The sequence below is a fragment of the Xenopus tropicalis genome, chromosome 3, assembly GCF_000004195.4.
Source record: "Xenopus tropicalis strain Nigerian chromosome 3, UCB_Xtro_10.0, whole genome shotgun sequence".
Lineage (NCBI taxonomy): Eukaryota > Metazoa > Chordata > Amphibia > Anura > Pipidae > Xenopus > Xenopus tropicalis.
Genome location: NC_030679.2, coordinates 109640637 through 109663543, shown reverse-complemented (window position 1 = coordinate 109663543; position 22907 = coordinate 109640637). Strand labels below are relative to the sequence as shown.

General features: G+C 37.6%; 1 protein-coding gene across 2 annotated transcripts in view; it reads left to right on the top strand.

Annotated features, from left to right (window-relative positions):
* abhd2 (abhydrolase domain containing 2) overlaps positions 1–22026 on the top strand; it is a 36935-nt gene extending 14909 nt beyond the window's left edge. Inside the window, exons 2-11 of one of the 2 annotated variants that reach the window (XM_031897705.1) lie at positions 315–389; positions 1630–1830; positions 2264–2439; positions 2827–2994; positions 9871–10054; positions 10272–10364; positions 11698–11808; positions 12592–12661; positions 14732–14816; positions 15254–22026. In XM_031897705.1, coding sequence (XP_031753565.1) covers positions 1637–1830; positions 2264–2439; positions 2827–2994; positions 9871–10054; positions 10272–10364; positions 11698–11808; positions 12592–12661; positions 14732–14816; positions 15254–15453 — 1281 coding nt within the window. In that variant the 5' untranslated portion in view covers positions 315–389; positions 1630–1636 and the 3' untranslated portion in view covers positions 15454–22026. 2 annotated transcript variants of the gene reach the window in all.
* The last annotated feature ends 881 nt before the right edge of the window (positions 22027–22907 follow it).

Genomic DNA, 22907 nt, shown 5'->3' with positions numbered 1-22907 from the left:
TGCCCTTCCTGTATTTGGATATTTTTGGGGGTTTTGTTGTGAAAGTTAAGGCACTGCATAAAGTTAATGTTCGTTAAAGCATTCAAGTCAATGGCACAAGTTCAAATTATTTTGGGTAAAAAGCAACGGTGCCAATAAATGAGAAAAGGAAAATTAATAACTAAAACACATTTTGGTCTGTATAATAGTGGCAAGCTTTAGTATTGTGCTGTTGCTTATCTGAACAAGGTGGAATCTATATTCATTTTGAGGCATAAAATATCTACAGCAGCTGGGATAGTACATGTGATTGAGATGTTTCTGTTTTTCAACAGAGTAAACTGACCTTGTTACTGTGAGCTTTGATTCTGCGTGTTTGGCTGTGTTTTGCTGGAGGCTCTCTTAAATAGGTAAGATAAATTTCTGTATCTAGATGTTCAATTGTTTGTTGGGCACAAAAACTTTCAGTTTTGTGTTATCTGCGTATTTAGTTCTTAAATGATATACTGGCCAAAATGCTCCCATACTAGTGGGTTTTAGGCAGATATATATTATAGTCATTGACAGGCAGCACAGCCAGGTTAAAGAAAACATAGAAACAGCCACATGTATTATCAGCCTAAGCTCTCAATTATTGTTAAGTGCAAAAAGCCCTTGATTATTGACTTTGCATATAATATGTACTTTGCACCTGCATAGATAATAGACATGTTAGCATGACCAGAAAAACTGGACAAAACACATTTCACTTTGAAACCTTGGTAAAGCTACTAAAAGCAGGCACACATTTTATATACCTTGATAAGCACTGACTGCATTTGGCAGCACTGTATTCATGGGTTTGGCCTGTTTGTACTCCTAAGATCAAGGACAAGTATGTTTTTTCACCAGTTGAAAATTGTCTCCCAGTAGGTGACATAATTTACAAAAATACCTTTTGATCCAGAACAGAGATTGGTACAAGTAAAATAGTGCTCCACTCCATTCTGCCATGTCTTTTCACTGACACAGGCACCATGTTGGCTGACTGCGATTTATTGCTAATATCTGCTCTGTGGTGGCTTCACACCAACCGACAGTGTACCTGTCGATTCAGAGATACAGTAGAGTAGAGTGAAACGTGTCAGCTTCTTTCCTCCTGCAGAGAAACACAGACAGAGAGAAGCCTAGGCTGTGCTTCATGTGACATTAGCCTTAGGCCACTAGCACACAAGGTATATTGTTCACCACTGACATTAAGCAGAAAACGAGAGTAAACAAAATGCCCCTGTCACCACTGTTAATACCATTGTATGTAATGCACCTCGTCTCACTTAAAATGCCCCCTGTGTAGTAACCTTGTACCTTTGGCACAGCAGCCACTTTACCTACTGTACATACTTTTTTTTGAGAGAACTGTGAACTTTCTCTGAATGATACTGCCTGCATCTACCATAGGTGGAGCCTTTCCAGTTTATTTGAATACAAAGGAATATATGAGGTAGAGAATTGCGTATTGACTGCTGCAGTACATTATTATGATGTCTAACACCCAGTGTGCAACAACTTTAAAGTTTTAAAAGGAAATCTTTGGTTATTTAGCACTTCAATACACACATACTTTACATATATGCATATTAAATATTCATTTAATTAATTTAATTTCTACAGAGTCAAGATGGATGCGATAGTGGAAACCCCTGAGATGCCTGCTGTCTTTGATGGAATGAAATTGGCAGCCGTAGCTGCTGTTCTATACATTATTGTGCGTTGTTTAAACCTGAAGAATCCAACTGCTCCACCTGAGCTTCTGTATCAGGACACTGCTTTGACTCGCTACCTATTGAAATCTTGCCCCTTGCTGACCAAAGAGTAAGTACAACTGAAAATGTAAGGCCTAAAGGGAAAAATTCTGAGGCATTGTTGGGGTGACAGATAAAAGCAGACTGGGTAAGAAAGAAAGGGAGGTGAATGAGGAAAAGTGGTGGGGCTATAAAGAAGGGATATCACCACTAAAGGAAGGAGTGGAAGAGCATCATGCAGAAGAACTGGTGTCTTATTTATTCACATAAGATGAAGGGCAGTAAATGAGACTCCAGATACCTCCTTCATGGGGAGACTCTAAAGTCTCCCATGGATGCCTGCCACTGTTACAGAGCCTGATCTGGAACTTTGCGTGAAATGGTGCATATACAGGAGTTTACACTGCTCCTGAAATCCAGAAACTGTGACAATGCTATATTTTATCTTGAAAATAACTTCTGCTTGAAATGTATATTCTTACATCATTCTTTTCTTGTTTTAGGTACATTCCACCTCTTATCTGGGGAAAAAGTGGACATATCCAAACAGCCCTGTATGGAAAGATGGGCCGAGTTAGTTCACCAAATCCATATGGACTAAGAAAGTACCTTACAATGCCTGATGGAGCTACAGCAACGTTTGATTTGTTTGAACCATTAGCCGAACATTGCACAGGAGGTTGGTAATGAGGCCCTTTGGTTGGTTCACGTTAGTAGCAGTATGTTGGACACTGAATGTGAAGGAAGCAACAATTGCTGGCCTTTTAGTTGCAGGGACTTCATGGTAGTAACCTTAGAGCTTAATACTTGGTATATAAAGCATATAAATACTATTCTTTACTCCTGTCTTGGAATCCTGCTTTATTTGGTACCCAACAGCTCTTAGTAGTATCACATAGCTGACCATTCATTGTTGCTTCTGAAGACATGTAGGCATGCGATTCTCTAAATACATGTTTTTTTAATATGCACTAGGATGTACTATGATTTTCAGTCTACATTTATAAAGTTAACATGTTTGTTGCTTGCCACTGTTTCTCATTCTGCTTATCTGTTTTCTATGCAGAGAATGTCACCATGGTAATCTGTCCTGGAATAGCCAATCATAGTGAGAAGCAGTATATTCGAACCTTTGTTGACTATGCTCAGAAAAATGGCTACAGATGTGCTGTGCTGAATCACCTTGGAGCTCTGACAAATATTGAATTGACTTCTCCACGAATGTTCACTTACGGTATGACCTTAATTTGCTTTTAATGTTGACTGTAAATCCTTTTATATCTAAACTTCATGGAGTGCTCCCATGTTAGAAGAGGCACAACAGGGAAGTTCCCATTTTCTTCTATCCTGTAGCATATGTCAGAGGTTGAGACTAGCTATTAAGCTTTCTTCTGATAAAAGATGCCATTTCAAAATACATACGGACACACAAGCTGAAATATAAGGTATTTTGAATAAATAACTGTTACATACCAGCCACTGTAGAAACTTTTATGTGTGCATTTGTACATGTTGTTTTCATCTCGCATGACTATAAATTATGACCAAATAGATTAATGGGCCACAAATCTAATATAATCTGCCTATTTTGCTGTTGAGTTGAACAATCAGATATGCTGTATGTATTCAGATTTAAGCTCCACTAAAACCAGTAAAAGTCCAAGGATGTGCAATAAATGAGAAATTTGTGCTTAAAGAAAACATTTTTACATTTAGTAGAAAGAAAAAAAAAACAGTAGTAAACTCAAAGCAATGCATGTTATACAAAACAGAACATATGAACTTTGGAGGCACTAAACTCTAATGGAAACACATACATAAAATGGTGGGAAAAAAATAGATATGTAAATAAATCTAAAAGGGATTGACAGCCATCATGAGACCCTAATTTAATTGGTCAGAATCCTAAATTATAGGTAATGGAGAAGGTGGTAGCAGTCAAACCATGGGAACACCAAGCAAATTCTTTTTGGAATCAAAACTAACATTTTGCAGTCAAATGGGAGCAAATATTGCTTTGCCTGCTTGGAAGGGGGTGGCACTGAGGGACCTCTGCTAAAAGAGAAATGAACCATTTTTCTGTCCAGGTATCCCTAGGGCCAAAGATTTACTGGGCCCCTATGTATAGCAAACTAAGGGATACATTTTAGAACTTATTTGTGTGTTTGATGAACTAGACAAATACCAGTGTTATGTTATATATTCGATTTTTAACTGCTGCTACTATTTATTAATAACATAAATTTTGAAGAAAGTAAAAGAGACATGGATAAAATATATTCTTTTCTTGTTGTTGTTAGTGATAGATTAAATGAGAACTGCAGTTCTATAATCATTAAAGCTGAGTAAAGTACTTGAAAATTGACCTCTTTCATTTTCTAATTGTCTTTGGTTCTTGTGGGGTTCTGTACAGGTATTAGGTCTCCACTGCTCAGAAGGGACATTATTAAATAAAGTCCAGAGAATAAGGAGTTAACTTATATATGGTATGGAAGGTTTCAGTTATAAGGAAAGGCTGGTGTGTTTATACTGGAGAGGAGATGTGATAACTATATATAAAGAAGGGGACCATACAATCTCTCTTCTTAGAAGAAAAGATGTTTCATCATAAATTGCAAAAAGGGTTTTTACAGCGAGGGCTGTGAAGCTGTGGAATCACTAGTGCAATGTATACAGTAGGTAATTTGGGTTGGATGCATTTTATCAAGTGAGAAAAAGTTACCAAACTGAGGCAAACTGGAAACTTGGTTAGTTTTTGTGCCTTTCTGTAAAGGTGTCACATGGACAAAAAGTTTGAAGGCAAGGATGCAAATTTTTGTCAACTATAACTGTGATTAGCATGTTTTGTACGCTTGAAGGCAGGGGCATTTCGGACCCTGAGGCGTTCTAGGGAATGCCACTCCTCCATGCTTTTTGTGTGTCGGAGGGGGCTGAGGGGGTTCTTGTTGCAATAGCACTCCCTACACTAAAAATTTAGAATTTAGACTCTTGGAAGTTAGCAGGAGTAAATTTTTGCTGCCCCTTTTCTTAACTCAAAGTTTCTTAACTCGCCTCATGGTAGCAGCGCATCTGCTTGAAGGTTTTAAAACTTGAAATTAATTTGTCAGCCAAATTAACTCTAACTCTTGGAGGGAAACCGCATAAATCTTATGTAGTTAGCGCTGGCATCAAAATCCTGCTTTTACTGTTGGGCCCAATACAGGTGGTATATATTGGTATCCCTCTGATGTACTAAACTAAACCACACCACACAATGTATAGATATTTAGGACCCCCAACAAGACAGGACACATACATCTGTCCCTTGAGCAGCTACCCTGCTTTTGGGTTGTTCCGTTTTATTACATGGGTACAGTCATATGAAAAAGTTTGGGAACCCTTTTAGTTCTATGAAGTTTTGTTTATCATTGGCTCAGCTTCCAAAATAGCAACTTCCTTTTAATATATAACATGCCTTATGGAAACAGTAGTATTTCATCAGTGACCTAAAGTTGGATTAACAGAAAATATGCAATATGCATCATAACAAAATTAGACAGGGGCATAAATTTGGGCACCCCAGCAGAGATATTACATCAATACTTAGTTGAGCCTCGTTTTGAAAATGTAACAGCCTCTAGATGCCTCCTATAGTCATTGATAAGTGTCTGGATTCTGGAAAACTTCTCCAGTTAAGTTAAATTTGATGGCTGCCGAGCATGGACAGCCTGCTTCATATCATCCTATAGATTTTCGGGGGGACTATCGGGGGACTGTGACGACCATTCCAGAATATTGTACTTCTCCCTCTGCATAAATGCCTTTGTAGATTTCCAACTGTGTTTAGGGTGATTGTCTTGTTGGAATATCCAGCCCCTGAGTAACTTCAACTTTGTGATTGATGCTTGAACATTATCCTGAATGTGTTGATATTGGGTTGAATTCATCTGACCTTCAACTTTAACAAGGGCCCCAGTCCCTGAACTAGCCACACAGCCCCACAGCATGATGGAACCTCCACCAAATTTGACAGTAGGTATCAGGTGTTTTTCTTGGAATGCGGTGTTCTTCTTCCACCATGCAAAACGCTTTTTGTTATGACCAAATAACTCTAATTTTTGTCTCATCAGTGCAAACTCCCCCGAAACATTGATTCTTTATGGTACACTGACCTGCACCTCAACTCCTCTCTCATTCCCTCCTCACACACTCGCATTCAAGACTTTGCAAGGGCTGCCCCCCTTCTCTGGAATTCGCTCCCACAAACTATCACACTTTCTCTCAATCTCTTTGCCTTCAAGAGATCTCTAAAAACGCATTTATTTAGAGAAGCTTACCCTAATCTAGTTTAACATAACCTCAGTGTGCTGCTTAAACCAATACCCTGTGCCACATCTCCCACAACTCTGGTCATGCCCATTCCCACACCTTGTGTCTCACCCCTTTCTCCTTGTAGATTGTAAGCTCTTTGGGGCAGGGCTCTCTTCGCCTCTTGTATTGGTTATTGATTGCTTTATATGTTACTCTGTATCATACCAATGTATGAAACCCACTTATTGTACAGCGCTGTGGAATATGTTGGTGCTTTATAAATAAATGATAATAATAAATGGGGTAAGCTCCCCAGCCAAAATTTGTTTGAGTGCAGTCTGTATTTCTGATTTTTTCTATAAATTCCTGGGAAATGAAAGACATACCACTTTTATCTTTTTTTGTTGAAAGTGGAGTAAATTATTATGCAGGCTGAGAGGGGTTCCCAAACTTTTTCATATGACTCTATATGCCTGGCAAAATGTCTTCGCAATATCCATCTTAAGTGCTCACAAGCTGGCTATCCAAGTGCTGATAACACCTGCCAAGTTAGCCCCTGCAAATTGAGTCAGTAGCATCTTGACTGTTATATGGGCTCTTGACCAATATCTGACTGAAAATCAACCAGATATCTATCAGTAAGTTTAAAAATCCTGTTGGAAAAGGACCACATCGCATGTTAATGGGTTTTTTTTCCCCCCAACGGGTCTGCACAGACGTGCATAGCCTATCCATGATTTGGATGGCCTTATTGTGTTTGGCCTTCTGCACAGAACAGAAACTGTTTGCAAAATAGATATTTGCATTAAAGAACAATACTGGATATGAAAATGCATACAAGGAATACAAACTATTTAGAGTAAGTTTAGTATTAGATTGTTCAATAATCTGGGTATGTACTGTGCCCTAGTTAATTATTGAAAGAACATTTTCCACCTATTATCTTGCTTCTACTTGTTTAATTAAATAAGCTAAGTAGACATGATTCATTTCTACTTAGTATGAGTGATAAGTAAATATTTAATCGGCTTTTAAGGCTGATTTTAGTGCCAGTAAGAAGAGGTTGCTTGGAAACCATTAGTATTTAAAATAAAGGGCCTTTCATTTTTCTAATGCATTCCTTGAATGCATTTGCAGTGTTACGTTGAATTGGCCTATTTAATTCTGTCTATGGCAGACACTGGGGGCGATAGGTAGATAATGCAGAGGTGCATTTTTAGGTCTGCTGGCCTATCACCCTTAGCATCTGTAGCTGGCAGAATATTTGGGAAGCCACGAATGGTCTTAAGGGTGTTTTTTTTTTTTTTTTTTTTTTTTTTTTACCCATAGAATCATAAAAGAATCTTCCCATAAACTCAATCTTAAATTTACCTCCTATCTGCTTATTTTTGAGGCATGCCTGGTCTGATCCAGCCATTAAATAATTCCCTTTCCTCATTGAAGGTCCCTGTAGTAAATCAGATTCAACTAATGTTCATTTTATGCTTGGCTAGTTTTTCCTCCTTTGTCTGGAAGGTTTGCCACTGCAAAAGTAATGAAGTAGCAATGCAAGTAACTGCTAGTGACAAAACTGAATACAACAACTGTTGAACTAAGTGTCTCCCAGAGTTAGAGGGGTGTTCAGAGCTCTGTAAGGTCCCACAGCTTTTTAGAAAAAAATAAAATACAATTTGGGATGATACTTACCATTTTATATTTGCTTTAGTAGTTTTTTTTCATTATCCAGTGACATTTAATTTTTTACATTGCTTTTATTTCCTTTTTGAAAATATTTCTAATATACTGTAAAAAGTTGGAAAAGTTGAGGCTGGGCTGAAAGTCACAAACTCAGATTTTTAGAGCAGTACTTATGTAACTTTTCTGTTTTTTATTGATATTTTATAATTTCTTTGCACTTCCCACTGCAGGGATGGACACCTACCCTCACCTCATCTGTTGAACAATATACAATTGTCTTCAAAGACAAGGTGGTATTAAAGCCTGCATTCTATTTTTTTTTATCATAATCATTTCAGTTGTCCAATTCATGCACAATGGGGTTCCACTTCTGCTTTCGTCAAATAGAAAATCACATGCAACTGTGTTTTGTGTCAAGATGACATGGTAGTTTGATGCGCCATAATTCTATTGAATATTTAAAGGCAAAGACGCCATTTCTGTGTAAAACTTGATCGATATAGATCCACATGGATTTGCATGTGATTTTAAAACCTGGTTGGGTCAGAATAAAGACCCATGTGTTATTTTCAGCATATTAGTAGGAAAGGATACTACTTGAATGATCCTCTGAGTGTGGTCCGTTACATTGTCCATAGAACAAACACTAACATGCATGCAGCCTTAGTGGTGGGTTTCCTGGTGGCTTTTTTTTTTTTCCTGGTTCTTAACTCTTGCTTTGCACAGCTCCATATTCTGGGTGTATAATGGGCTGTTAATCATAGAGGACTGATTATATTGCTGTTTGAGAATATAGGGATGTTTTATAACCTGAGAATATTTGGAGGCAGCTTTACCTAGGTTTTTCCCAACATCCCTCTAGATCAGTGCTGTCCAACTGGCGGCCCGCCTCTGTGTGGCCCCCCACCTGTCTGGCTGCTTTGATGGCTTACCTTTGAGTAAGCATTAAATGGTATCAGTACTGAGATTAACTGGCCCCCTGCATGGTTCTCACCTCAGATTCAGGCTGTAATCCCTCTGTATTGTTTAAAAATGTAATCCCCTGTGTTTTTCACACCTTTTTAATACCTGCATTGTTCAATGGCTCAGACTGTAATCACTCCCATTGTTCACTTCTTCACACCTCAGACATAGGTACTGTAGGCAGAGTATGGCACACACAGGCAGCATAGGTCAGGGAGGGTATGGCACACACAGGAATGGTAGGGCAAGCAGAGTATGGTACACACAGGCAGGGTAGGGCAGGCAAATTATGGCACATAGAGGCAGCATAGGGAAGGCAGAGTATGGCACACACAGGCAGGGTAGGACAGGCAAAGTATGGCACACACAGACAGCATAGGACAGGCAGAGTGCTGCCTGTGTGTGCCATACTCTGCTTGCCCTATGCTGCTTGTGGGAGGTGAACCTGGCAGGGGTTTGTTGTGGGAGTTTGTTAGCAGTTGGAAATAGCCATTAAATGGTCCCAAAGGTGTGTAATTATGTACTGGGGGTTGCTCTGCTATCCACAGGGGAGGAGGAGGCATATGGAATTTATGGGTATATCTTAATATGACATAATTATTTCACATATGAATGATGGTTGATATCCCCACAGTAAGGACCAACCATTTGGGATTTTGCTGTGCTACCACCATTGTGATAAAATAGGTGTGGTTTGAAGTGGGTGTGGTTTCAAAAAGGGGAGTGGTCAAAACTGGCTTCCATTAGCGGCCCTCCACCATGTATGCTAGAGAAATTCCGGCCCTCGGCACCGTAGAAGTTGGACAGCACTGCTCTAGATTAACTAGACAGTGAGCAGAAGTTTGAACTTGATGGAAGAGGTGTCGTCTTTTCATCCCTATCTGCTAACTAGCTATGTAATTTAACAAGGGAATTTTGGAAGTCAAAGCACTAAAAGATGATTTGAGCTGTATTTAAATAATGTAAGTGCACTGCTTAGCTGTAGAAGAGCAAGATTGACACTCACTGGGAACTGTATAGACACAGAGTTCACTTGACAAGGATCAGTTGTTTCCAGGAGAACACTGCTTTTCCTGTCTTATTCATCTTGTAATTAGGTAACATTACCATGTATTGCAAAACGGTTTAAAATGTTGGACTGCATTCATTGCACTAATTTATTTTGTTTTACTTCCATTAGGATGCACATGGGAGTTTGGAGCTATGGTAAACTACATCAAGAAGGCCTTTCCTCAAACTAAGTTAATCGTTGTAGGCTTCAGTCTTGGAGGAAACATTGTTTGCAAATATCTTGGCGAGAATCCATCCAACCAAGAGAGAGTTCTGTGTTCTGTCAGTGTTTGCCAGGGGTACAGTGCATCCCAGTAAGTACTGAAAAATAGTATGTCTTTCTTGTACATGGTCCATATGATCCAAATACACAGATTTGTATATCTTTGCCACTCTCCTGACTGGACTTTGCTTTCATAAATTTCTACATTCTTAATAAAAGAGTAGAATAATAGAGTTTCTGTTCCCCTTATACAAAATATATTTTTCTGTTGGATAGTTTGGTTAGTATTATGTGTGTGTGTTTTGCAGTGCGCAGGATACATTTCTACAATGGGATCAATTAAGACGGTTTTACAATTTTCTAATGGCTGACAACATGAAGAAAATCATCCTGTCTCACAGGTACATCAGGAGGAGTTTTCTCCTGTCAGCATTTTTTTAGGATAAACTTAATAGGGTAATATGAGCATTTTTTTGGTTTGTATATTTGTGTGGGGTGGCCTCTTGTTCTCATTACTGACTTGTTTCATTTAATTGTGGCCGAAAGAAATTCAGATGCAACTCTGTTATAGTAAAAGTGAGAAGCATGCTATGCAGTTGCATGATGTTTTTACAAAACTTGGAATACTTGCAAACCAATCTCAAAGCAGGTATAACTAGTGATTTGTTTATTCTGTAAGTTGATTGTAAATGGGTATTATAGGACCCCCTAATTATGTAGGATAAGTGTTAGCCTTGGCATAATATAACATTTGTCAAATTACATTTTGGCATCATTACTATGACCAACATAAAAATATTTGGTCAGTCTGTGCCAAATCACCAGTTCACAAGAATGCATATTGAAAAAGATTAAATGAAATTACTCTAGACCCCAAAAAATCCTACTGTTCTTCATTTTGCGCTTTAACTCAAATCTGCATAGCATTTAGGATAATTGCTAATAAGTATCTTGCTTTGGCCATGCTTTCTTGGCTACTGAGAAGGAGGGAAGATTTTAAAGAGCAAAAATATTTCAGAAAATCCAATCATTTTTTATTTTAAGATCCTAGCGGGCTGACACTTAAACAATTAGAACTCTCAGCGCATTTACAGATTAGAAGTTACCTGTGCTAAAGTCAGGAATGGTTTTAATGAGGTGTATTGGTGTGCAAGGTTCACTGAGGTGGCAGTTCAGATTTCATACTTATTTGTGCATACAGCGTAGGTGGGAATTGAGGGAAAAGCGTGACTAAGAGCTCACCAGCAACACACTAGGGTTCGGGTTCTCTGCCCCAGGCCTAAAGCTTCAGGAGGTAATCCATACCAAAAAAAACAATAATAGCAGGCACTCGCATATCCCACAGACAGAAGTTGTAAAATGTAACAGAAGATTTTATTTTAAATATAAGTAGAGAACACCGTAGCCCTACATGTTTCATGCGTAGAGTACTTAGGATAACTATATCTAAATGCAGAATGTGTAAGACTATGGCATGCTCTTCATTTACTTGGAATGAAATCTACTAATACTGTGATTTATTATTTTTTTGTTCATACAGTTAAGGTAGCAGCTCAAAGCAATTTAAAAAGATATTTTTCCAAATAAATAGATATGATTTTTTTAATGCTTTTATTTTATTTAACAGACATATGCTCTTTGGTGATAGCAGTAAAGTAAACCAAAGCAATTTAAAAAGATATTTTTCCAAATAAATAGATATGATTTTTTTAATGCTTTTATTTTATTTAACAGACATATGCTCTTTGGTGATAGCAGTAAAGTAAACCAAGTTTTAGAAGACACAGATTTAAGCCGACTCTATACAGCAACTTCTTTAATGCAGATAGATGATGTTGTAATGAGGTAAGCTCAACTGCAGGATAATTTAATTCATACTGTGGAATTTATGGGGGAAAGTAATAAAAGATGCAAAGATTGCCTGGGTACTATAACCCATAGCAACTGACCAGTAAATGCTACCTGCTTATTTGTTACTATAGGTGACTAGACACTTTTCACCTTTTATATTATCACCCCCTTATTGTCCTAAAGAATATTATTATTTTCAAAGAAAGAAGAAGAGGATTATTTTCAAAGAACGTGTAAGCATTTTGGTGCTTTTTTCGATATGCAGTAGTTAAATGAGTACTAAGATGCCATTTGGGGGTAGTGATAAAACATAAATAACAATGCTTGCTAAAGGGGAAATAAAGACCAAGACATTAGTATGCCAGTACATATGGCAGCTGAGAAGTCTTTATGCTTTTGGCTAGTGGCCGCTTAGCTCCCCAGAAAATGCAATAAAGTGTCACCAGCCAGACCAGACCCAGGTGGTTAACATATGGTAAATCACAAGGCCTCTGTACATTGCAAGCTGCACTGAAGCAAACTAAAGCAACAGTTGGACCAATCAGCTCACATTTACTTGTCATTTGATTGCAGGCAAGTGGCTTATTGGTTGCTATAGGTTATTACACCTGGTCCAAACTTTGCAATGTTATCGTTTACATGCCCCCCACTTAATGTTATTGCTGGTAGGCACAAAACATGCATTTTTTAAGAAAAACTGCAAAAGCACTGACGAGAACCTGCACTTTATACTTTTTAAAAAAAAATCTTCTATTAACTTTTACTTTCTCTTATTAGAAAATTCCATGGTTACAAGACTCTTAAGGAATATTATGAAGCTGAAAGCTGCATTCGTTATTTGCACAATGTAAGTTAAAATTCTATATTACAATAATGACAGCAGGAATGGGAACTCTATGATGATCTGATGGCAGGATGGTAGTTTCAGCAGATGCTGGCAGTTTTAGTTCTGTCACAGAGCACTAAAGCTTTCGCAAGCCTACGTGACTTCTTGCTTCTTAGCAATGCTATTAGTTTTTACATATTTACACACTTGGGTTATTGGGCAAAAATCTTATCACATTTAATTTGCCCAAAGTCTGGGGACCAATAAAATTACACGTCAGCAGGAGCATTAGCCACAGTGGTCTGGATCTGAGTGATATGTCATAGCCAGCATGTTCCAGCAGGGCTGAATTTTGTTACATAGTTAATTTTGGTTATAAAAGACATCTGGCCCTCAGGTTCACCCCTCACTGTGTATGTCGGTTTCTTTTCAATAAAAGAAAACAATATTCTAAGCAACTTTGCAATACACATTCATTACAAATTTGTAATGTTTTTTGAGTTATTTGTATATATAGTTGTTATTAGAAGTAGTGTTTACCTATTCTCTGCCCTTAGTGGCTCAAATTGTTGAAACAATGTAACAGAAGCCAGGAGACTGACCTTTGCAACATTGTTTATATACTGCTTTCAATAGCAATTTCATTTATAAATAACTTTTAAAGCACACTGAAAATTTGTAATAAATTCATATTGGAAAGTTGCTTAGAAATATGTTTTCTTTCATTAGGCAAAACTTAATTTTGGGGTTGACATGTCCTTTAAGAGATTTAGCCAGTCTCTAGACCAGTTTCCAAATTCCTGAGTCTCTCGGATTCAGAACAGCTGGAATTCCTTTTTTTTAATTTTGCATTTCCCAGAATAATTTTTCTTAAATCTATAGATATTTTTCAATTCCACATTGTGTGTTTGACCTTCACCCAGCTGCCCTTCCTCTACTGTGGTAAAGTTGACACCTCTAAAGCAGAGGCCTTGTTTGAGACTTCAGCAAAACCCTGTTTAGCTACTTATGTTGTTGTATGGCACATGTTTTTCAAGATGGGGGTGCTGTATGGCTTTCGTCCATTATCTTCTAAGTGAGAGCATCATTACAATAGTAATTTTACCATTATCGGTGTCAACAATCCTGTTCTTCAGCTAGATCTTCTGTGTATCCTTGACATCTTGATCTTTCCATGTGCCTAATCATGCTTTATGTTAAAAATATTTCTTCCAAGGAAAAGCCTCTTGCCCTTTCAGTTTCATGTGGCCAACTTGCAGGTTGTTAAGGCAGAATGTCGCCAATTGTATACAAGCAATTTACTAATTTGTTTTAGCCTTTGTGTTTCACATGCAAAATTGAGCATGCATTGGGTGCATTGTGCACAAGTTTTGGTGGCACACAAAATTGCATTTGAAGTCTGGGAAAACACTGCATTGTCAGTAAAAAAAAAAATCATGATCTGCATTCAAATATTGTACATTGCACTTGTCAGAAGAGCCATAGAATGTTATAGTTTTACCAAGCATTGTTGCAAATAAATATGTGATTGTTTAAATATTGTACAGATGTGGGGCATCTTTATTGCAGGTATTCCAGTTACTGGGTTACTGTGCCATGGTTATACTCTCATTTCTTTATATAAAAATGTTTTCATAGCCTGACTTTGTGACAAATTGTGATGCATTCTGTGTTGTCTTGAGTTTTTTAAGACACAAAGATAGATATAGTATCCATTATTTAGAGAAACCCATTATCCAGAAAGGTACAAATTACAATAAGGTAATCTCCCATAGATTCCATTTTAATCAAATAATTTGCATTTAAAAATTATTCCCTTTTTCTTTCATAATAAAACAGTTCCTTGTACTTGATCCCAACTAGGATATAAGTAATCCTTATTGGAAGAAAAACAATTCTTCTGGGTTTAATTCATGTTTACATGGTTTATTTTAGAAGACTTAAGGTATGGAGGTTCAAATCCGGATAAGCCCAGGTCCAGAGCATTCTGCTTAATAGAAAATAACAATTTTTCCTCTTTTCCTTGAAGATCATATAGTTAAAATGTCAATTCTGAATTTGGAATCTCATTTTCTTTGTTTTTCTATACAGATTCACATTCCCCTCATTCTGGTTAATTCAGTGGATGATCCTTTGGTACATGACAGTCTGTTAACAATTCCAAAGACTCTTGCTGGTCAGTATATCACATTGAATAGATTTATTAAAGCCTGGGTACGGGTATTTCAAAAGTAAAATTTCTCAGTGTTAAAAAAGACATCTATGGCTTGTGCAATTATAGTTTAAGTGAATTCTGCAATAAAATACATAATAAAAGGCAGGGTCGGACTAGGCCGCTGGGGCACCGGCCCAGACCCGGCCCCTGAAGCACCCTGCACCCCCCAGTCCTACCCTGATAAAAGGGATTTATGATACATAAGTACAAGTTTTATTAATTATGTGCTCCTGGGTATAAATTATATATTTCTGCATTAGATAGAAACTCCATATTGCCTTGTCAGTTTTGCATTGTTAATTATAGGATACAGCCAGGGCAGCATCAATTGTAATATGGTACAACCCGATTGGAGGCAGTAACCTTAGTCTGTGTCTCTTTCTGTCTCTGTTTTACAGAAAAAAAAGAAAATGTTGTGGTGGTATTGCCTTTACACGGAGGGCACCTTGGCTTCTTTGAGGGTGCTGTTCTATTTCCAGAACCACTAACATGGATGGACAAACTTATAGTACAGTACTCCAATGCCATTTGCCAGTGGGAGAGACATAAATCTCAGTGCTCTGATGGGGAGCAGGCTGCTGAGTCTGATCATAAATGAAATTAGCTCTTCAATCGCCTTCCCAAAGAGACTATAGATTTACCTACAGAGACCATACTTTTTAGGGGAATCTTTTTACTTTTTTTCTGATACTATTTAGGGGTCTGCCCACTGTAACTCAACTTGGAAAGAGGCCATGTCCCCACTGTGAGTCTTTCCAGTTCACACAGTTCTCTTTGGTTTGATATCTGCAGTGCTTTAATTAGTAGTTATTGTTTTCTTGATGTATTTCCCATTGGGTGCTTCACTCACATTTCCATGTACAGGCATAGTAAACCCTCTTTAAGTCAATATTATATGGAACTGTTTCTGTAGGATTTGCTTAGAACTGAATTCCAGCAAATTGTTAAGAATTCTGTGTGAAAGTTTTACATAATGGGCTGAATGAATATATTGTATATCTATATATAGATAGATAGATATAGGTATATATCTATATATAATAATGTCAAAGCTAATACCAGGTCATTGCTTGTCGCACTAGCAGACCTTGACCGTGTTTCCAGAAGGACACTTGCTTTGTCTGGTGCCTAGTAAGCTTTATGTGCCAGTGTGGGCTGCAAAATTGCACAGTCCTCTTGCACCTTAGGGGGCAATACTTGGTGTATGTATATATATCAAGGTAAAGCACCAACCTACTGGAGGCTGAACTTAGTATAGTGTTAGAATTATATTATGTTGTGTTTTCTTTATTTTTTGACTCAAAGGGAACAACTGATAAAGAAGAGGTTACCTTTTGAACCTTACTCTTTATGCAGTGGAACCTGTAAAAGCACTTATTTTATTTTGTTCTGCATTTACCAAAGCTGTTTTGATATTTAAGTTGCATAGATTTGTTCTCTATATTTAATTTCTAAATGTAATATGTTCTTTGGCAAAGATTTATCACCCTGTAGAGCTTTGCATTTCACCCCACTTATAAATGTTCTCTCCAAGAAGAGTAAAGAAACATTGGGTTGATGAATAAGCCTACTATCAGAAACTGTAGCTATAAGCCCTGTGATAAGGTGGTAGGAGCTGGTTGCATTCAACGTCTTTATTTTAAAAGAACTTATTACTAGGCCTAAACTGGCAATCTTGTGGGTTCTGGCCAATGGCCAAGTGGCTGCTGTAAGATGCCATAGACAGTCACTATTTTTTGGGCCTGTGGGGGGCCGTTTGGTTCTCTATGTACTTGAAATGCTAGATTGTCCTGATTTGTTGGCAATCTCCACAAGATAGCAGACAGCCTGGTCTCCTAATTAATTGATATTTTATTAATATCGACCATAACATTATAAAGAATACACCAAAATTATTTTTACCCAAGATAAACAAATAGCACAGATATTTTGATCTAAGGAAACCTCAGAAAATAAGGTTGTTGAATGAGGTTAGGTCTTTCCATTAAACTGAACATGCAGTCTGCTTTGCTGCATTTGAATGACTGTAGTGCCATTGAATTCTAAGACTGCTTGTGTTAGTTTGCCTTTATGTAGGGTGCCTAGTACAGCCCATAATCAGACATAATCCTCCTCCTTTATATATGATCTGGAACCTCTTTGTGGTGAGGATATGCCTTATTACTCATATATTTTTGTCTTGTTTTGCAAGACACTGCAGTAACCTAGTCTAACCAGGCATAGTGGTTGTTTTTGTTTTCTATTTGGTGTTGATTTTTCAATTGGATATCAGGTTCTGTACTTCCTTCTTTAGAAAAAGAATGGTTAATATGGTCTGACTCTTTCTTATTTACTGTTTAAAATGTTCTGTGTAGTGTATTACTCTTCCTTAAATAGCCTGTAATTTGTGAAGGCACGCATTTGCTTATAATTATATACCTGAGTACAAGCTTCCATACTGTTAGCTTCAGCTGAGGTGCAGAATAGTTGTTCAGCATTTAGCATCACCATTGCTGTTATGACCTACAAATTGAGAGTTTCTACTAAAGGAATGAGGCCTTCTCTGCACAATCACAATTATACATCAATTATAATTTATGTGTAATTGCAAATATGCAGCGTGCCTTTGCTATTACCGGTATATTTAAGTGGATATTAATGTAATTATAACTCATAATTTCAAATGTGGTGTTTCTTTCTCAGGACTCCACCCTATAAGAGACTTGTGTTCTCAGCCACACTTTTTTATTTGCTCAAGACACCTTAATATTTTTTTGTGTAGCTCTAGTTTGAGATTGGGCTGTATTTTGTGACATAAAAGGCTGGTCATATTTAGGGCGATTAGTCACCACGACTTTTAATTAAGACAGTCGCCGTTACTAATCGCTACAAAAAGGCGTGGCGCCCCGTGTCTTCACCCTTAGAGTTCCATTGGAAGGTTTGTGTTGCCTGCAGTACTGAAAGAAATAAGGAGTCGCACAGTTTTGTTTATTGTCCTGTGCTTTGTTGTAAATGTATATGTGTGTATGTATATACACACATATACATTTATACACATATACATACTGTTCACTTGTTTTTCCATATCTATAAACTCGAAGAGGCATTTATTCTGCCTTAAACTGCCATACCCATTAAAGATAAATGTAATGAGCTGTAAGTGAAATGGGAGAGCCAGAAGGGGAACATGACCCATCACACAATGATCTGGAGCTTGGGCAAGCTGTCTTCACGCGTAACTAGTAAAATTAGAGCTGACGTGATAGGATTACCTGGAAATGCTTTAATTTTTTACATGTTGCCATTGGGAATAAGCACATGGAAACAAAATAAATCTGTGCTTGCGTTTGGCAGATCTGCCTGTTCATTACTTAGTTCTCCTGTGACACACTGAAACACCTGCTCGCTGCTGTACTGGCTTTGTTGCACGCTGCCCTTATTGTGGCACGGACATAGCCCACAATGCACTCTGCTAAACTATGTGCAAGCAGTTAATTCTATACATCCCTTCCTTTCTGTTGCACTGGCTTATACGTGGGACCTGGTCATTGATTGGTGTAATGTTTGATTCAGTAATTGCAAGGTTTCTGCCCATTGAATTGGTGGTGCAACGTTCCAGAATGACTATTTATTAGGTTTAATAGTGTGTTTATTTCTTTCAATTTTGTTTGCAGCAGTGTTGATTTTGTTTTTGCTTTCTATTTACCCTATTAAAGCCTGGTTCTTAACCTTGGGCACCCATTTGTTTTTGGACTACAATGCCTCTCACCCTTCAATATATAACCAAAGGTTAAAGCATGCTGGGATTTGTAGTCCAGCAGTATCTGGCCCAAGATTAAGAAACGCAGTCTTAAAGCAATCTGCCATTTAACACTCAGGCATAGTGCTGCTTCCGCAGACCAAAGTGTTAATGGTTGGCCTGCATTAAGGGTACTGCTGGAACAAAGACGGAATTTATACCTGTCCCAAGTGCACTGCTTAGTTTCTGCTGTGGTGATTGTACCATGGTGCTTGTTAATGAAATACAAGTCTGGCTGATAGATTGTGATTCTGAGTGTTAGAATTTTATAATTTTGCATCTGTTGATTACAGTGTGACGTCTTCATATTTGGATATAACTGCTAAGCCTTCAGAAAAGGGTACTAGCCAATGTTTCCACTATGGGATACACTCATTAATTTAAGAGCAGAAAGCTAAAATGGTGCTCAGAGAAATGATAGCATTTACACTTACCTGGACCCCCCATGTCTCTGCATATACTTTTAAAAAGTTAATTTTTACACACAATGGGTAAAAGGAAATAAAATGGGAAACATTAGTATGAGCACTTATAATAAGGCTTTATTTTAGCACTTTTATTTGTTTATCCAAAAGTAACAAAGTTTTCCAGTTTCCCTGGATATTATGATACCTATAGTTTAACATTAAGCACATGGGCAGTTTCTCCTAAAGCCCTTCATTGGGCAAAGGCATTTTATCCAGGCAGGAAGATGAACTGATGATGCATTTGTCCCCCTTCAGGGGATAGTTTGTGGTGTTGTAAAATATTTTTATTCAAGATTAAAATTTGTTTCTGGGATGAGCAACATGTGTTCCTACAGATATTGCTGCACTTCATCACTCATTGTCAGTGGGATTCCAGAGCTATAGGTCAGTATGACTGAGAGCTGCAGGTTGCACTACGCTGCCCTGTTTTATAAACATTATATTATTGGCAAACCTACTACACCTGTCTATCTAGTTGTCAGGATCCTTTGCAAAGTGAAAGGGCCTCACACATAAAGGGTAACCTAACGTTACTTAGCTTGAATTTATAAAATGATCAGGCTGAGTACAGTTGTGTTTGGTGCAAAGGTGTTTTTTTTGTTCCTCTTTTGCCCCTTCTTATACCCAAAAACTGAGATCTTTCTATGTTTAATAATCCTGAGTTTGAAAAGTAGCAGTAACATACACGACTTGTGCCCTCACTTTTGTATGAAATAGCTGCTAGGATAAAACTGTACATATTTGTCCCTAGGCAAGAAAGCAGTTCCCAGATATAATTTAATAATGCAAAATGCAAATACGCAAAAGGCACAATACATGAACCAGTGATATTGAACTTAGACTGTAAGAATATAGAGTTTTATCATTCTAATAAAGACAATGAATCTTTGTGTGTAGCTGCTGTTAATTTGACTACCTAGTGAGATATACAATATTGTGTGCACATTTCTATTGTATTTGTGTCAGCGCAACATGGGCCCTTAGTTTGTGGCATATTTGCCTTTCATGACTGATTGAAGGATCTGATTGTTTCATGTTTTTTGTCTGAATTAAAGGCGCACACAAGAGAGAGATTAGCCTCTTCTGAGACATTGTGGGGTTGGACTGAATCATTTGTTGAAGCTGTTTAGATGCTGGTGACTTTCCTAAACCTTTCCAGCAATGTTTTTTTTTTTTTTTCTTTCATAATATTAATGTTGAGTCTCATCTCACTGAATACAATCACAAAATCAAGTTCTCTGACCAATGATCCAACTCCTCCTCCTATTTTTTGTTTGTGTTTGCGATATGATTGTAGCCTTGTTGTATTTCTCTAAAACATTACCTCCATGCAGTTTTGTTTACAGAATTTTTTTGTGTGTGTAGTTTCTAAGTTGGCAAAACCAAGGCACCATTGTTCTGGGCAATCAGTTTTTCTTACTTTTGATAAATGCTTCAAAATGATCGGTTGGTGATTTGGCATCTTACACAGTAGCAGTGCTGTCCAAATTCACAGTGTGTTTGGCTGCTATTTATTCATTAAATGAACCATTGATATTAGTATATATTAGTAGATGGAGCCATTGAATAAGCAGGGGGCTAGTAAAGAAAATCCTTAGAGGCTGTATCTAGCTGTAGTCCAAAGGATCAACTAATCTGATCAACCATTGTGTGGCCAGTTTTTAAGGTAAATGGGGCTAAAACAGTGGTGGACATTGACACACAGGGAGTGGCCACGGATGGACCTTTATCGAAAAACGTGAATGTTTTTGCCCAGAGTTCTGCCTTTGACAGCCCCGTGTGCGTGAGCCAGAGCTCTTTTTCAGTAAATGATGTTATGAGCAGTGACAGACTGTTTTTTGCCAGACAAAAGTGATAGTGAAAATGCCCTGTGTGCCATTGACCTAAGGTTTATAGAGGCAGGTAGCCCAGTATGTGCCCTCTCGCTGAACACCTGATGCATTTGTACATTCGCTCTCCATTATTTTTGTTCCAAATTTTTTTTTTTCGACTTGATAATTAGTTTTTAATAGGGCAGCATTTATGGCAGTTCAAAAGAAGCCTTTGAGGACATGCCTAAAACATTGGGAGATTTTGCTAAAGGCATCTAACCCATCACAGGATTTCAGAGAGAGAAACCAAACTCTTCACGTGGAAAAAAAAGTACTATGATAATTTAACAAAAATTGGAATTTCCACTTGCATTTCTGCGCTGTTGCCACTTCTGCAAGTTTGTTCTGTTTTTAGGGGAAATATCCATTAATTTCCAGCCTCATTGGCAAGTAGGGAAAAAGCCTTTTTGGAGCAAGCCATATCTGTAGGTTTTGTTGAGGTGCTGTCTTTCCAAACTGCCACCATCCTTACAACGATATTCCCTCATCTCACCTTCCCCCCTTGCATATTACATAAACAACATTCAATAGACATTACATTATTGCTAATTAACCTATACAAGTAGCGCCTTATAATTGAGGTGATATATACATACAACGTAATGTTCTATTACTCTTCCTCTGTTTTCTTTTCCTCCAACACGACTGCCTTACTACGCACTAAACAATCAACCTGGGTGCAGAAGTGTGCAGCTGGATGTGATTCATTTACTTGGTTGTCTTGCTCCTGATCATTAAGGAAAAACACAGGATTTCTTATCCTATTTTGAACTGAAATGCTGCCCTAGAAAGGTTTTAGTGCAGGCCTAGGTCTTGTAGAGATTGAGAATTGCAACTAACAATGCAATATATATTCTATACATTGTAAAAAAAAAAAACAAAAAAAAAAACGATTTACTTTAAAAATGTCTATTTTCTTTTACTTACTATTCATTTTTGTTACTTTGATTTTGTGATCCTGAAAATGTTCACTGCAATCAGAAAATTTCAATTTGTTAACTCTGACCTTACAGAAATGAATATATGAAAAATAAAAAATAAAAAAGTTTCATGTATTTCTGTCTGCAGACTTTTTATAATAACGCTCACAGAATATATTTTATTGACTAAGGATATTCTGGAACAGTAGGGCCCATTGCATATCTGTGCCACAACTTCATTATAGCCGGGGTTGGAAAGCTGTTGCCTTTCTGCTGTAAAACTACTAGCCTGATAACTTTCCTTACATATCAGACTCTGCTTTAGGAACAGATTTGAAGCTGTACCACTATAAATCTGCCATGTGATAACTTCCAGTTCATGACTAAGGACAAGGATACAAAGCTAGGCAGGTTGTACAGGTATGGGATCCCTTATCCGGAAACCCGTTATCCAGAAAGCTCCGAATTACGGAAAGGCCGTCTCCCATAGACTCCATTTTAATCAAATAATTCAGAATTTTAAAAATGATTCCCTTTTCTCTGTAATAATAAAACAGTACCTTGTAATTGATCCCAACTAAGGTACAAATAATCCTTATTGGATGCAAAACAATCCTATTGGATTTAATTGCAGTTTTATTGATTCTTTAGTAGACTTAAGGTATGGAGATCCAAATTACGGAAAGACCCCTTATCCGGAATACCCTTGGTCCCGAGCATTCTGGATAATGGGTCCTTTACCTGTACAATGACCGGTCGCCCCATTCAGTCTTCCAACATGTGTTTTCTAACAGGTATTTATGGGTAAATCAGTGGAAAAGCTTAAAGGAGAACTAAACCCTAAAAATGAATATGGCTAAAAATGCTATTTTATATACTGTACTAACAACACCAGGCTTTTCAACATCTCATTAGCAGCAATGATCCGGGCCTTCACACTTTATCACAGCAGCTCCCCATTTTCGTAAGTGTCTGTGACACTCACACACTCGAGGTGCTCTGAGAAGCTAGGCTTG